Here is a 14,078-nt window from a genome sequence, read left to right on the forward strand (position 1 = left end):
TATACTTGAGAATCATAAATTTTTTTAATTTTTTATAAATAATATTAAACGCATCTTAATATCCAAACACATCAAAATTTATTTTAGATAGACCTTACATAACTCACTTCATCTACTCAACTCATTATTATTCATAAAGAACTCACATTAATTTAACTCATCATCCAAATGTAGCCTTAAATATTTCAACAATTATGTACACGAGACTTTTACATGATAAATGACACAGCCATTATATATATATATATATATATATATATATATATATATGTTTATATAAGATGGCTACGTTTAAGGGACTCTAGTGTTCTTTCAACCGCTCTTCGTTCTATTTCTCTCCCATGAAAACGATTGATCTGACTTTCATGGAGTATATTGAAAGTATATATAAAGATGAAATGCACTTTCATTGTTCTTACGGGAGACATGATGTAGTAGCATGAGATCCACCAATTTTGACATTTCATGACACAAATCATATTCCTCCAATTTGAATAGCAACTTGTCGCACTTTACCAATCACGTAAACCTAAGCCAATGCATCATCTTAGCCCTAGGAGAAATTAATGCTCTAGCCAAAGTCCAATAATCTTATCATTACTATAAAAAAAACTATTTATTTGTAACCAATTAATTTTTACGAAAATGGTTATTTTTTATTAAAATGAGTTTTTTTTTTTTTAACAAATAGTTATTCTCATCACAAATAAGTTATCACAAATGTTCTTTTTTTTTTTTGTTGTGTATAATTAATTAATTAATTAATATTTCATATTATAAATAATACATAATTGTTCTTAAGTACTGTTCCATCACTCAATATTATTCCTTAGATCTTAATCGTTGTTGTTGAATTTCATGGCTGAAATTTTGATAAGAAAAATAAGTCGATATTTTAAAATTAAATGTTTACCGTTAACAAAAAAAATTGTGATAAATTCTAATCATGGATGTAATCTTCTACTCAAAGGGTAAGTTTGGATGAGTAAATTGTTGTGTTTGATTCATGCCAAGAGTTTTCCTGAATTATCTTTTGATGGATGAAAATCGTATGGGTAGAAACTTACTCACCAAAATGGGATAAAAAAATAAATAAAACCCTTCTCCTCGTGAGATTCAACGTCATAAAAAAAATTAAAAGAAATGGTATTTATTGTCTTAACATATGTAAATCTCGTGTATCTCTTTAAAAAAAATGGATAAATTCAGGATCTATAAGAAAAAACTATTGTTTTAATGATGGACTCCATTTTTTTTAAAGGAAGTACGAGAAAATTACATACTTCAAAATTGTATATAATATTACTCAAAAACTAATATGATAGAATCTAAATCTCAAGATAATTGAGATTTGTATGTTTGGAGTTGCAGAAGGAATTTTAAAAAGTGATTAAATAATCTTAAAAGCTCTTTAATGAAAAAATTAAGTTATTTGAATTTTGCATGTTGAAGCATATTTAATCTCAAATAAGTTATAAAGTACGTTTAAGAAAAAGTATCATTTTAATGTTTTTCTTTATACATGCCTTTTTAGATAATACGGAACGTAACTCGAATTTTAAAAATATTGTTAATAGATAAAAATACTCATACTATTTTTTGATATTTATAACTTTCAAACTTTGAAGATAAGATCATAATCTTTAATAATTCAAATAATCGTAATTTATATCTTCAAAAACACTTTTTTAATTTGTTTTCAAACAAACTTAACATGTTTGAAAGTATTTTAAACGTATGATTACTAAATATTAAATAATTTTTAATAGTTGAACTTATTACTTAAATTATAAACTATAAGTCTTAAAGTTATAAGATATATTTTTTACCGTAATTTAAAAATATATTTATCTAAACTTCTTATATATATATATATATTTAGGAAAAATTATTAGGTAACTCTGAGTATGGATGACACAAGAATCTCATCTTATCAGAATAGTCTGTAATTAGAATTTTTATATGGTTATCAACTTTAACTAATACGTTATCTTCAAAGAAAAAATCTTCACAACCTCCCAATACTCCACACTTCACATTTTTTTTAATTTTTATTATTTTAATTTTTATTAAATATTTAATATATAAATAATGAATAAAAGAATTAAATTAATTTAAAAAGAATAAATTCAAAAAAAAATATTAAAAAATATTAAAAAATTAAAAAAAAATAAAATATGATGTGTTAGGAAGTTGTGTATCATTTCTCATCTTCAAATATAGCCAAAGGGTAGATGGTAGATAGATATGTAAAAGATAGGAAGGTAAAACAAGAGAGGAAGAAGACAAATTAAAAACAGAGCCTCGTTTAAAGAAGAAAGAGTCGTGCAAACCGCGGAAACAAACCCACAAACAAAGACCACACCTTTACGCCCCACGCAGCCACCCCCCACAAGCTATCTATATATATATATATATCTCTATCTAAATATACAAATCCATACATCCATTACAGTTATCTATTTCTCTCTCTCTCTCTGAATTTTCCACTTGTACGGCTCGCGGAGATTCCACATTAATTGATCAGGAGGTCGAGGAAGAGGAGAAGCAAAAAGGGTCGGGCGGAGATGTCTCGTGAGTGCGTTGGAGACTCGGGTGGTGCCGGAGAGATCATGCTTTTCGGTGTGCGGGTGGTGGTGGACGCGATGAGGAAGAGCGTGAGTATGAACAACCTATCCCAGTACGAGCAACCTCAGGAGGAGGGCTCCAAGGTTCAGAACACTGTCAGCGTCAATAACAATAATACCAGAGAAGATGTGGCCGCAGCAGCAGCATCCGGTTACGCCTCCGCTGACGATGCCGTTCCTAATTCTCGCTCCAGCCGTGATCGCGAGCGCAAGCGAGGTCTGATTCGGATCCCCCGATCGTCTGTCTTTAATGTTGTTTCTTGGGTTTTTCAGTGTCGAAGTATTTGATTTATCTGTTGGAGAGGATTGTTTTGTGGATGATTGATTATGTATTTTGTACAGGGGTTCCGTGGACGGAGGAGGAGCACAAGCTATTCCTGCTGGGTTTGCAGAAAGTAGGGAAAGGAGATTGGAGAGGAATATCGAGAAACTTCGTGAAGACACGCACGCCGACGCAGGTCGCGAGCCATGCTCAGAAATACTTTCTTCGCCGCAGCAACCTCAACCGTCGCCGCCGTAGAACTAGCCTCTTTGACATCACCACCGATACGGTGAAATTTTAGCTTATTGTTCTTTTTCTGTTCTCTGTATTTGGTTGCTGAGAAAAACAAACATCTAGTTTGAAATTATGTCCGCTTTTTTCTTAAGGATCTCTCTTAGAGCCGGCAAAGTTGACCTGATTTGGGGCAAGTAGTTGTTTTAGGATCTTTTCGATCTGGACTTGGTCTTCTTCCCTCACAGAAAATTACGCATGGAGAGTGAAAAAAGGTCTTCTTGCTTTCGTATGGATTAAATTCATTGTTTTGCTTTTTAATTTTCATCGCGGTTGTCACTTCTATGTTATTTCTTCAGTTTTATTTTGTTGTTCGTTTTGGTTGTTGAGTGGACTTGGGAAATAACGAACGAAACGGTAACGAAGAATTCTAGAATGTTTTTTTTTGGGGGTTGGTCTTGGTTTCTTAGATACAAAAGTTGACCCGTCCGGAGGAAAATAACGGACAATCGGGACTTTTCTAGGCTGAGGTTTCGGTGCTTTTTCTTTGTAATTCGTAGAAATATTCCGTAATTATTTTGCATTTTCCTTTCATTTTCTCAACATCCAAACGAAGAACAAGCTTTTCATGACATGTTCCCAAATGCGTGTATTAGGTCACGGCAACTCCTATGGAAGCACAAGGGCATCAACAAGACGCTGCCTCACATTCTCACCCATCGTTTCCTCCTCCGGCACCAACTGAAAGTTGCAATTTTAGTGGGTTTCCAATGATGGGTGCTTTTCCGATGACTGTTGGTCCGGCAGTGGTCCCAATTGAGAACCCAACCCTAAGACAGGGAAATGTGGAGATTAATGCAGCCTCATCGTTGAAGCTCGTCCACCCAATCCCTATCCACCCAGCGTCTCATGCTTCAACTATATCTGAACATAGTTCGAATTCAAAGTCGGCTGTTGATCCATCATCGCTGACGCTCAAGCTGTCTTTGCCATCTGATCAGAGGGAGTCGCCGTCAAGGCATTCGGCTTTCCAGGCAATGCCAAGCTTCAACAATGGTGATAGCATTATCACCGTTGCTTGAGGAAGATCCAAGTATGGAAAATGGTTTGAGAATTAGGGCAGATGCATTAGAGGAATTATTATCTGGAAAAACAGAAGCAGACAATGGGTTAGAGATGACAAGGTAAATTAGGTGACTGAATTTGATCCTTGTTTGTTTTGTACAGAACCAAAAAAGAACTGTCACGTCCTTTTCTGGTTGTATGCAATGTTCTTAGATTCTTGTTCTTTTGTCTGTTTTCTATTGTGGCTGATATTACTGAAAATAACAAAGGACTTGAATGTTCTTCTCTTCTGATATTTGTGAGTCTGGTTCTAGTGGTTTTAACTTTTTATGGCTTTTTTGGATTTTTAAGAAGAAAAAAAATATCTAGTTTGGATTACTGGTAGAGGGATTTTCTTCTCCTTTTGGGTGACAGGACACATTAATTTTATGAATATGGATTATTGAGTCGACACTCAATAATGGACGATGGTAGTTGTGGATTGTGCTAGTATTATTAATGCTGTGATTTGGGTTTTTATGGTTTACAACTTTCAAGCAACACTAAATAGGTTAATGTTTGCTTTCTTATAATATGCTTTTGTGACCTGTAATTCAAGGGCTTGTTTGCTCTTACAGAATATTTTGGATGCTTGTGAGTTGTACAAAAGAGAGGAGAAAAGAAAAGATAAATAAAGAAGGAAAACGAAAATGCTCGGCTTGCCTAGTTTTGAGGAAAGGGAAAATATATAAAGAAATAAATGAAAATTTTGTGCAAATAATTATTATTAGTTTTTATAATTTGAAAATGGAGGAGTAGAAATAACCACGAGGCATGTCCTCCCACGGCTTAGGGTGGAGGAGTTCCAACTCCTCTTCCTCCCTCTTAGAAATACAAGTTTGATGTGGAGAGAGAGAGAGAGAGAGAGAGAGAGAGAGAGAGATGAATATCAAATATCAATTTGATCGGATCTCCTACTTGTTGCAAAAATCGAAATCCTGCTACAACCTAGGTCGATCAAAAGACACAAATTCTTCTCATCGGTCTCTTAATCCATTTCACACCCTATACCTTACGTGGCAGTCAAATCCAATCATTGACAAAATAATCCGGCTCTTAAAAACTCATCCCAAATGAATGCTCAAGTAAAGTTTTGAATACGGCACCGGATGCAGTACCAATCAAGGTACTAGAATGAAATATTTCGATATCGGTACCGTTTCATATGTCGTTTCAAGATAACCGATATAGAAATAAATTATATATAAAAATTATATTCTAAAATAATAATCTATATACGAATAAATTATATATATATATAAATTATAAATAATCTGGTCTAAATTGAGAGTAAAAAAATGAACTTGTAGTTTGAAAAAAGAAAGAAGAAAAGAAAAAATAAAGGCCAAAATACCGGCCAGTACAAACCGAAATATCGACCGATACATCCGGTATCGGTTGGTACGTCTGATATTTGGAACGGTATGAAATATAGGTATAATATCTGTACTAGACCAATAGCCAATACGGCATATACTAGTCGTACCGGCCGGTAGTGGTACAATATTTAAAACATTATGCCCAAGGCTAATAGAGTAGCAACATCGATTGTCAGTGATAGATTTAGTTGGTGGCCTAGTTTGGTAGTCACTATGGAGAAGTGGTCCTATGCAATCTTGATGAGGATGTAGAAGAAAAGGAGGATGAGTAAGGAGAGGGAAGAGATAGAAAGAAATGGGTTTTGGCTGAATAGGCAGGAGTTAGTTGAGAAGGGTATCCGAGGTGGATTTGGAGCAAGGGGATCTTCTGTTGAGGAGCGATCCATGGGGACTAGGAAAAAAGGGTATGGATGGGACGGGAATTTGACATAGAAAGTACAATAGTTTAGAGAGAGACAGAGAGAGGTCGAAGAGAGATAGAGCTTGATGAGAGAGAGAGAGAGAGGGGGGTTTGATGAGAGAGAGAGAGAGAGATTGAGGAGAGAGAGGAAGATGAGAGATGGATTTAGTAATGAGTTTGACATCTAAAAAAAAAAGCCACGTCAAGTGTGTGGGGGAGGTAAATAATGGCTGATATATAACATATCTCATATTTATATATTGGCAGATTAAGAAAAGTGATATTTTGCTCATTAATAGTGTTCAGACAAAGTAAGTTTGCTCGTAAGTTCACCATGTTTGTACAGTTTTGATTGCCTCGTAATAATGTTTTTTGTTGCTCCAATTCCAATCCTTGACACTCATGCTCATAACCAATTTCTACTGCTACAATTGCTCTCAGAGCAAATGAGATGATTGACCTTAATTTGTGTTCTATGCAAATACACATATAAAAGAAAATAATATACATATAGAGCCCTTTTTCTCATTCCATGAAATAAGGTCGCCTTCAAAGGCCAACACTACTAGAATCCATTTCTCCTGCTGCTTTGTGATTGAAATGTGGAAGCCTAAAACATTTGTTATAACAATTTAAAAGAGTTGTATATTGACTCCTCTGGGCTCTTGCTCTCTTGTGGGTTAATTCTAATTTCAAATGGTACAAATATCTTCCAATAATTTGTTTAAGAAAAGCGACAACTGAGAAGGAACAAGTTTCTTCTTCACTGCTTTCCCCATCGGAATTTCAAAATGCATATCTCGTATTGTTCATCATTTGTTTGTCACCTTCCCAAGGACGTTCCAGACAGCATCCTCCTCTTTCTGTCTCTCAAATTCAAAAGCCTTCCCGAATTGTCTCGATCTCCAACTTTAGGCGATGATAGTGGGCACTAGAGTAATAGATATTTTAAAAACTTCACTTGTCCAAAAAAAAAAAAAAAAAGAAGATATTTTAAAACTTAAGTTTAGTAGGCAGACCAACTTTCTCAAGCAAAATAAACATGATGAATGCGCCATCATCATAGGGCCAGCAGATTCATGATAGGAAAGCCACTATAAGTCTAGCAAACCAATAATACACACAAAATGGAAAGAGAAAAAAGCCACTTTCGTCATTAATGTCTCTTTCCCTGTAGCCTCACGTCGAACAACATTCCTTTTGACATTCCTCTTACCCTTCTCGGACCTTCACTGTTTCACATATCATAGAAAGAACCAAAGCTGTCGGGAAAAGTTCTCATCTCATGTAACATGTTTTAGCTGACATTCACATCAAAAGCAATGAAATGAAACATAACTGGACATATACCACAAGATATTTTGTAAGTGAAAGAGTGGTAGTTTATGAGTGAAAGCAAGTAGTAAGTGAAAACTTATGAGATTATTTATTGACAATTTAGAAATAATTACATGAGATATGAATGGATCTTTTTTTTTTATATAAAAACTTACAGACTACAACTGAAATGGCAGTCTTGCTTCAAGCCATCCCACCCACCACCACCAACACCCCCCCCCCCCCCCCCCCCCCCCCCCTTCTCGTCATATAATGCTAAAAGCCTTAAGTTTGTCCAGACGAAAGCCAAGGGTTAGGAGCCACATAAGTATACCCTTGGAAATGTTCGCCTGCAGTTGGTGTTGAAGCAGGTGAGTCAGTTGGAGGCATTGCAGTCCAGCACCGGTCAAAATTGGCAGTACAGTTTTTCCCAATCACATCAGGCTTAAATTTGGGCTGCAGCTCTCTGGCCTCCAATTTCTTCCAGTTGATTGAACGAAACCATTTATGACTTTTAATCTCATCCCCTCCGTTAGACCCGCTGCCTAATCTTCTCAATGGTTCCTTCTGCAGTAACTGCAGAAGTAAAGAGAAAGTTAAAGAAGAGCAATGTTACGAGAAAAAAAAAGGAGGGGGGGGGGGGGGGGGGGGGGGGGGGGGAGAGAGAGAGAGAGAGAGAGATGATAAACTTACTCCTTTGAGCAAAGAGTGAGCCTCGCTGGTGAGGTAAGGTGGAAGTTTTACCTTCTCTTTGATGATTCTCTCCTGAAGTTTCTTTCTATTTTCATGTGTATATGGTGGCTGCGGGAAGAAATATCGGCAATTTTGGAACAAAAAAAAAAAAAAAAAAAAATTGGTAAACTAAGGTTGCAGCCCTTTTGATTCTTTATACAGGCATTGTACAATAAACGAATTGATCGAATTAATATTGGAACCAACAATTATAATATATTACATGATACATTCCTCACAAGATCAACCTATATATCAAGAAAGGAACTCAGTTCAACCAGCAGTACCAGGCAGTCCCAACCATGTGACTCAGTATCATCTGAGCGATAGCACCATGCTGTGCCACACAGGTGACTCGGTAACATCTGAGCTATATGGAACTATGGATATTAAAATGTGAGGAACTGTGATGAACTCAGCATGACAAGCACATTATTAATGGGTCATGTGTTCAATACAACTCTCAGATACATACTAAGTGGGCAACAACAAAGAAAATGAGAAACAACTTCCCAGCATACCATTAAGTTATTCTGACCATTCCCAAAAATAATTTCCTCTTCCTCGGCCATCTCAATCTGATGAATTAAAATCTCTAAAAAGCTGCTATTGTTTTCTTAGGCACTTCATCAAGACATAATACTTAGCTAATTCAGTAAGATTTGTCCCTTATATAATTTTTTAACCCCCTTTCTTGCTGGAAGCAAAACATTGACCCTTTGACATAGGTGCACACTAATAAACAGGTTATTTTGACCACTGTGAATGGGCTAAGATTAGAATGCTCAAGGTCATAAGTAGGCAACCACTGTGGTTTCACACGCATAACTTTCACTGTGACCATTATGAATGGATTAAGAGTAGAATGCTCATAATCATAATTGGGCAACCTCTGAATGTCATCTTTGTGACAAATTGAAGTCTCTGAGGAACTAAAAATGTTGAGCCAGTGGTCTTACCTGCCCAGTTAGCATCTCATACAAGAGTATCCCCACACTCCACCAATCGGCATCTTTATTGTGGCCTTTAGACAGTAAAATTTCAGGAGCCATGTATTCTGTGGTCCCACACATTGAATTTGATCTGCTCGATTCATCAATTTCCTTTGCCAGCCCAAAATCAGTCAGCATAACCTATATCACAGGCACCAACATTAGGCAAAAAACCCAAATCATTTATGCAAGAAAAGCATATTACATGACTTTAATACATATTCCAAGAACAGAAATGGGTAAATGGGCAGGGCCATTACATGCCCATCTGCGTCCATGAGAATATTTTCGGGTTTGAGATCCCGATGCACGATACCGCACTTGTGAAGATGTGAAACGGCAGATACTATCTCAGCAGTATAAACCCTTGCTTGATCCTCACTACTCAAGACACACCCGAACAAAAATCAAACAGGTGGAACATAAATTGTCACAAGAAATCTGTTAAGTACAAGCAGATCCGCAGAAGATACCTGAAGATCCCGTGCCGGTACAGATGAAAGAAAAGGTGCCCTCCATTTATAAAATCCAGAATCAAGTAAAGCTTACTCTTTGTCTGCAAGGAACCGCAACAGAAGAATCAGGAAATTATATACCAATTAAATTCACAAGAAATGGTCCCGAAGTTAGAAGAGCCAAAACAAGAATTTTTTTTTTTTGATAAGTGAAGACCCAAAACAAGAATCTCCAGCCTATATTCGACTTTTTCAATGAAAGACAACCATTCCCTAGTGAGAACAAACGAAATTAGCACATGCTAAGCCAAAATCTTCTAGATGTAAGGCTGCATGTTTTTTTTTTTTTTTTTTTTTTTTTTTTTTAATTTCCCAAAACAGACCAAACAACCAATTCACAATTGATTTGGTAATCTATGACCACCAACACTCAATCTTTCCAAACTGAGTTGAACTGTTGCCATACGTAGGCCAATTTGGTTATTTCTGTAATGTGTATCATCATATACCATAATGGGTAATCTTGGTTAAATTTGAAGTTAAAGAGAATACCTGGAAGGAGTAGCGGAGCTGAACAATAAATGGGTGCACAACTTTAGTGAGAATGTCCCTCTCGGCCTTCATGTAATCGACATGGTTCTTCTTTATAATGGTATCCTTCCTCATCACTTTCATGGCGTAAATCCCATCGCCATCGGTATTAGTATCACCATCTCCTCCACCTTCACAATCATTAGGAGTATCCACTCTCACTCTCTTCCTGACTACCTGGAACACCTTTCCAAACGCACCCTGCCCCACAACTCTCAAAATGTCAAAATCACCCGGCCCAATTTTCCCGACTCTCTCGCTCTTTTCAGCATTGCAACTTTCGATCTCTGTATCGGGCTCGGATTCAGATTCGGAGGCGGACTCGGCATGGAGGGGGAAAGAACGGGAGAGGGTGAAGCGTGGGGAGGGGCCCACAAAGGAGTGGGACCTGTTGTGGATGACCGGTGGGTCCCCGGAGGATGAAGTGGACGTCGGTGAGGAAGAGGGAATTGGGTTTTGGTGCGGGCTGGAGGGGCCAAAAACTTCAGAGAAATCGAAGTCGGACTCGGACTCTTTGGTGGAAGAGGACGATGGGATGGAGATGGTGAGTTTGCTACAGAGATTGCTGGCTAAAAGAGTCTGAAGGTTTTTCTTCTTCTTCTGAGAATTGGAGATCATCTTCGATTACTCACAGAGAGAGAGAGAGAGAGAGAGGGAGAGAGAGAGAGAGAATATTTGACGGCGTTGGCGTTTAGGATGAAAGCGAGCCAAGAAATCTTGCCTCTCCAGGCGGGCTGAGAAAGAGCCTCGGAGTTAAAAACTTTACATCAGAGACAGAGAGATGACGAGAGGGCGGAAAGAGCGAATTCATTGAATTTAACACGGGCAAGTTGGCTGCGGCTCTCAACGCGCCTCTTGGTGCCCATGTCGAGTACTCGCCAGAAAACTGCACTTTCAACCGATTAGTTTTCGAAAAGAATGTATATGTCGTTTTTTTTTTTTTTTTTTTTTTTTTAAGTCTTTTAATAAAGAGTTTTTCTACATACAAATAAAATCGCGTATTAATCTGCATACTAATACTAATTCCTTCATACTTAAAATTTAAATTAGTACTATTTTTAATAAAATTTACTTTTTAGTCAATCACAATAAATTAATACACATATTAATACATAATTGTGTCTGTAATTAGATTTTTTTTTTAGTAAAAACCTAAGTGTTAATCGTGCACGACGTACAGTGGATAGAATTAGGGAGGACCTTTTATGAAAATTGTGCCTGCATGCGCACCTAACTGACGTGGCAACTCATGCTTATTTTAATTTTTAAAAGAAAAAATTTAATTATAAGTATAATTATATATTAATATGTGCATTAGTCTAATGTGATTTATCAAAAAATAAATTTTATTAAAATAGTGCTAATTTAAATTTTAAATATAAAAGAATCAGTATTGATATGCAGATTAGTATGCAACTTTACTTATACACAGTAAAACTCTTTTTAAAACAAATATGTAATGAGATGTATCGGTCAATGTTTTGAATACTATACCAGATGCCGAACCAGTCAACGCATTGAAACGAAATATTTCGATACGGTACCGTTTCGGGATAATTGATATATAAATAAATTATATATATAAATATATATATTAATTATATTTCAAAATAATAATTTATATATAAATAAATTATACATAAATATATATCTATATAAATTATAAATAGTTTAGTCTAAATTGAGGATGAAAAATAAATTTGTAGTTTGAAAAAATTAAAAAAAAAAAACGAGACCGAAATACCGGCCGGTACATAGGCCGGTACAAGCCGATATTTCGGCCTGTACGGCCGGTATTTGAACCGGTACGAAATTATAGAATTTCTGTATCGGTCCAATGGCTGGTACAGAATATACCGGCCGGCCGGTACGGTACAATTTTAAAAACAATGATATTGGTACTTTCAACTTTCCTCTTATTACCGTTCCAACCCAAACAAGTAAAGTAGTTTTGGGCTAAACCTACAAACCAACAGCAAATAGCAACCATTCATCTCTCTCTCTCTCTCTCTCTCTCTCTCTCTCTCTCTCTCTCTCTCTCTCTCTCTCTCTCTCTCTCTCTCTCTCTCTCATGCTGTACCCAAACCTTCAGAACAGGCTAATTAAATATCTTTTTACACTGCACACAAACAGACCCTCTCTCTCTCATGCTGTACCCAAACCTTCCGAACAGGCTAAATAAATGTCTTTTTACACTGCACACAAACAGACCCTCTCTCTCTCTCATAATGATCGAGTTGGACCAAAATTTGTAGAGAAGGATAAAAAAAAGAAAAAAAAGATAGAATTGGAAGGACGGGGGAAGGGGAGCATTATAGGGTTGTAAGTAGACCATTTGGGGAGCCGTCGGTCGTTAAAGTTTTGATTTTCGAATTGCTTTATTGTTTAGTTCTGTGGGTAATGTTCAGTTTGAGTTATTGTTAAGAGGGGGATGATTAATTTGAGGATTTGAGAATGTTGAGTGAATTGGGAAGGAGACAGATGCTTAGAGGTAACGAAGGGTCATTTTGGGATGAGTTCGAGAAGGAGATAGGATTGTTGCTCTGCGAGTAGCGTAGTCGGTAAGATGCTGATGATCTCAAACGTGAGCTTAACATGTATAGAAGTGGATCTGGTCCTCCTACTATAGAGGGCTCATTGAGTGTCGTTGGTGGGCTATTTGGCGATGGTGGTGTTCTTGCTGCTGATGACAGTGATGGAGGCGATAGCACATTTTCGGATTTTTCTGAAAGTAAGAATGGAAATGGGTTTGAAACTTTGAGTTTGAGGAGGATGAGGGAGGAATTAGAAACGCACTGTTTAAGTTCTTAAAGGAGGAAAGGCGTTTGGACTCAACTCAAAACGCGCCATTTCATTTAATCCAAACGGTGCATTTCAACTCCATGTAGGACGTCGTCCGCAAGGCCTTTCCCAGTGTGCCTGCATTTAGAGTTTTTCTTATGAAAATAAACATACGGGTGTGGGGTGGCGGATGCTACCCAACCACATATGTTTTTCCGCTTGTAGGGGCGACAAATCGTGTTAATGGATTGTGTTTATATCGTATCAAGACATGTACATTATATTTAACGGATCAACACGAACACGACTCATTATGACCCGAATACAAAATAAATTGAAATAATACGATATGATCCGTTTCAATCCGTTTACGTTAATAGATTAAACAAACCCCAATAGTGATCTGTTTGACCTGATAGATTTTATATAAATATTAAAATATAAATAATATCTATAAAAAAACCAACTACAAGTTTAAAATTACAATCCAAATAATAAAAATACTAACATTAAAATCCTAACAATACCAAATATGATAAACACACAAATATGATCCACACATATTGTAATAATAATAAAATTACATCCTAAATATAATAAACAAAACACACATTTTAAACATATTAATGTTACAATCCCAAATATGATAAAAATACAAATATAAACAAATTTAGAACTTAAAGAAGGAAGTGGGGCATAAGTGTTAAGGGTTTTTCAAGTTTTAAGTCTTAGGGTATAAAGGAAAATCTTATTTCCTTAACGGGTCAACCTATTTTAACTCAAACCCATTAAGACTAAACCCTAATCCACTTTTATCGTGTCGTGTTCGTGTTGGATTAATGGGTCATGTCACATATTGCCACCCCTACCTACTTGCACTACATAGGTTGGTATATAAAAGAAAAAAACCTTAGTTTCACTTTCATTCCTCCCTTCTTTCTTCTCTCTCAATCCTTCCCGCCGTTAGACTTCGATCCCCTATCTCTCAATCTCTTCACTCTTATTCAACTCTTCCTTCGTCGTCGACCCAACCCTGCAGCAGTGCACCACATTTCCTCCTTCTCCTCTTTGTGAGGCTCAACCCTTAGAAAAAGCCCAATTCGCCCAAAAGAAAGAAAGAAAAAAGAGCACCAAATGGTACATTTTGAAAGTTAACATTTTCTTCCCCAAGCCCCCGACACCTCTCTCTCCCTCTCTATTTCTCAAT

General features: G+C 36.5%; 2 protein-coding genes across 2 annotated transcripts; one reads left to right on the forward strand and one right to left on the reverse strand.

Moving 5' to 3' along the window:
- Positions 1–2,419: 2,419 nt before the first annotated feature.
- On the forward strand, positions 2,420–4,478 carry LOC122281111 (transcription factor MYB1R1). Its single transcript, XM_043092380.1, has 3 exons — positions 2,420–2,844; positions 2,970–3,178; positions 3,777–4,478. Exons 1-3 carry the CDS (start codon positions 2,568–2,570, stop codon positions 4,200–4,202), a joined length of 912 nt encoding a protein of 303 aa, XP_042948314.1. The 5' UTR covers positions 2,420–2,567; the 3' UTR covers positions 4,203–4,478.
- A 2,928-nt stretch (positions 4,479–7,406) lies between these two features.
- Positions 7,407–10,940, reverse strand: LOC122281110 (serine/threonine-protein kinase AtPK2/AtPK19-like). The gene is made up of 6 exons (XM_043092378.1): positions 10,052–10,940; positions 9,518–9,600; positions 9,305–9,425; positions 9,012–9,185; positions 8,014–8,121; positions 7,407–7,896 (listed from the first exon to the last, which is right to left on the reverse strand). Exons 1-6 carry the CDS (start codon positions 10,706–10,708, stop codon positions 7,606–7,608), a joined length of 1,434 nt encoding a protein of 477 aa, XP_042948312.1. The 5' UTR covers positions 10,709–10,940; the 3' UTR covers positions 7,407–7,605.
- Positions 10,941–14,078: the final 3,138 nt, after the last annotated feature.

This window comes from Carya illinoinensis, chromosome 11, assembly GCF_018687715.1.
Source record: "Carya illinoinensis cultivar Pawnee chromosome 11, C.illinoinensisPawnee_v1, whole genome shotgun sequence".
Taxonomy (NCBI): Eukaryota; Viridiplantae; Streptophyta; class Magnoliopsida; order Fagales; family Juglandaceae; genus Carya; species Carya illinoinensis.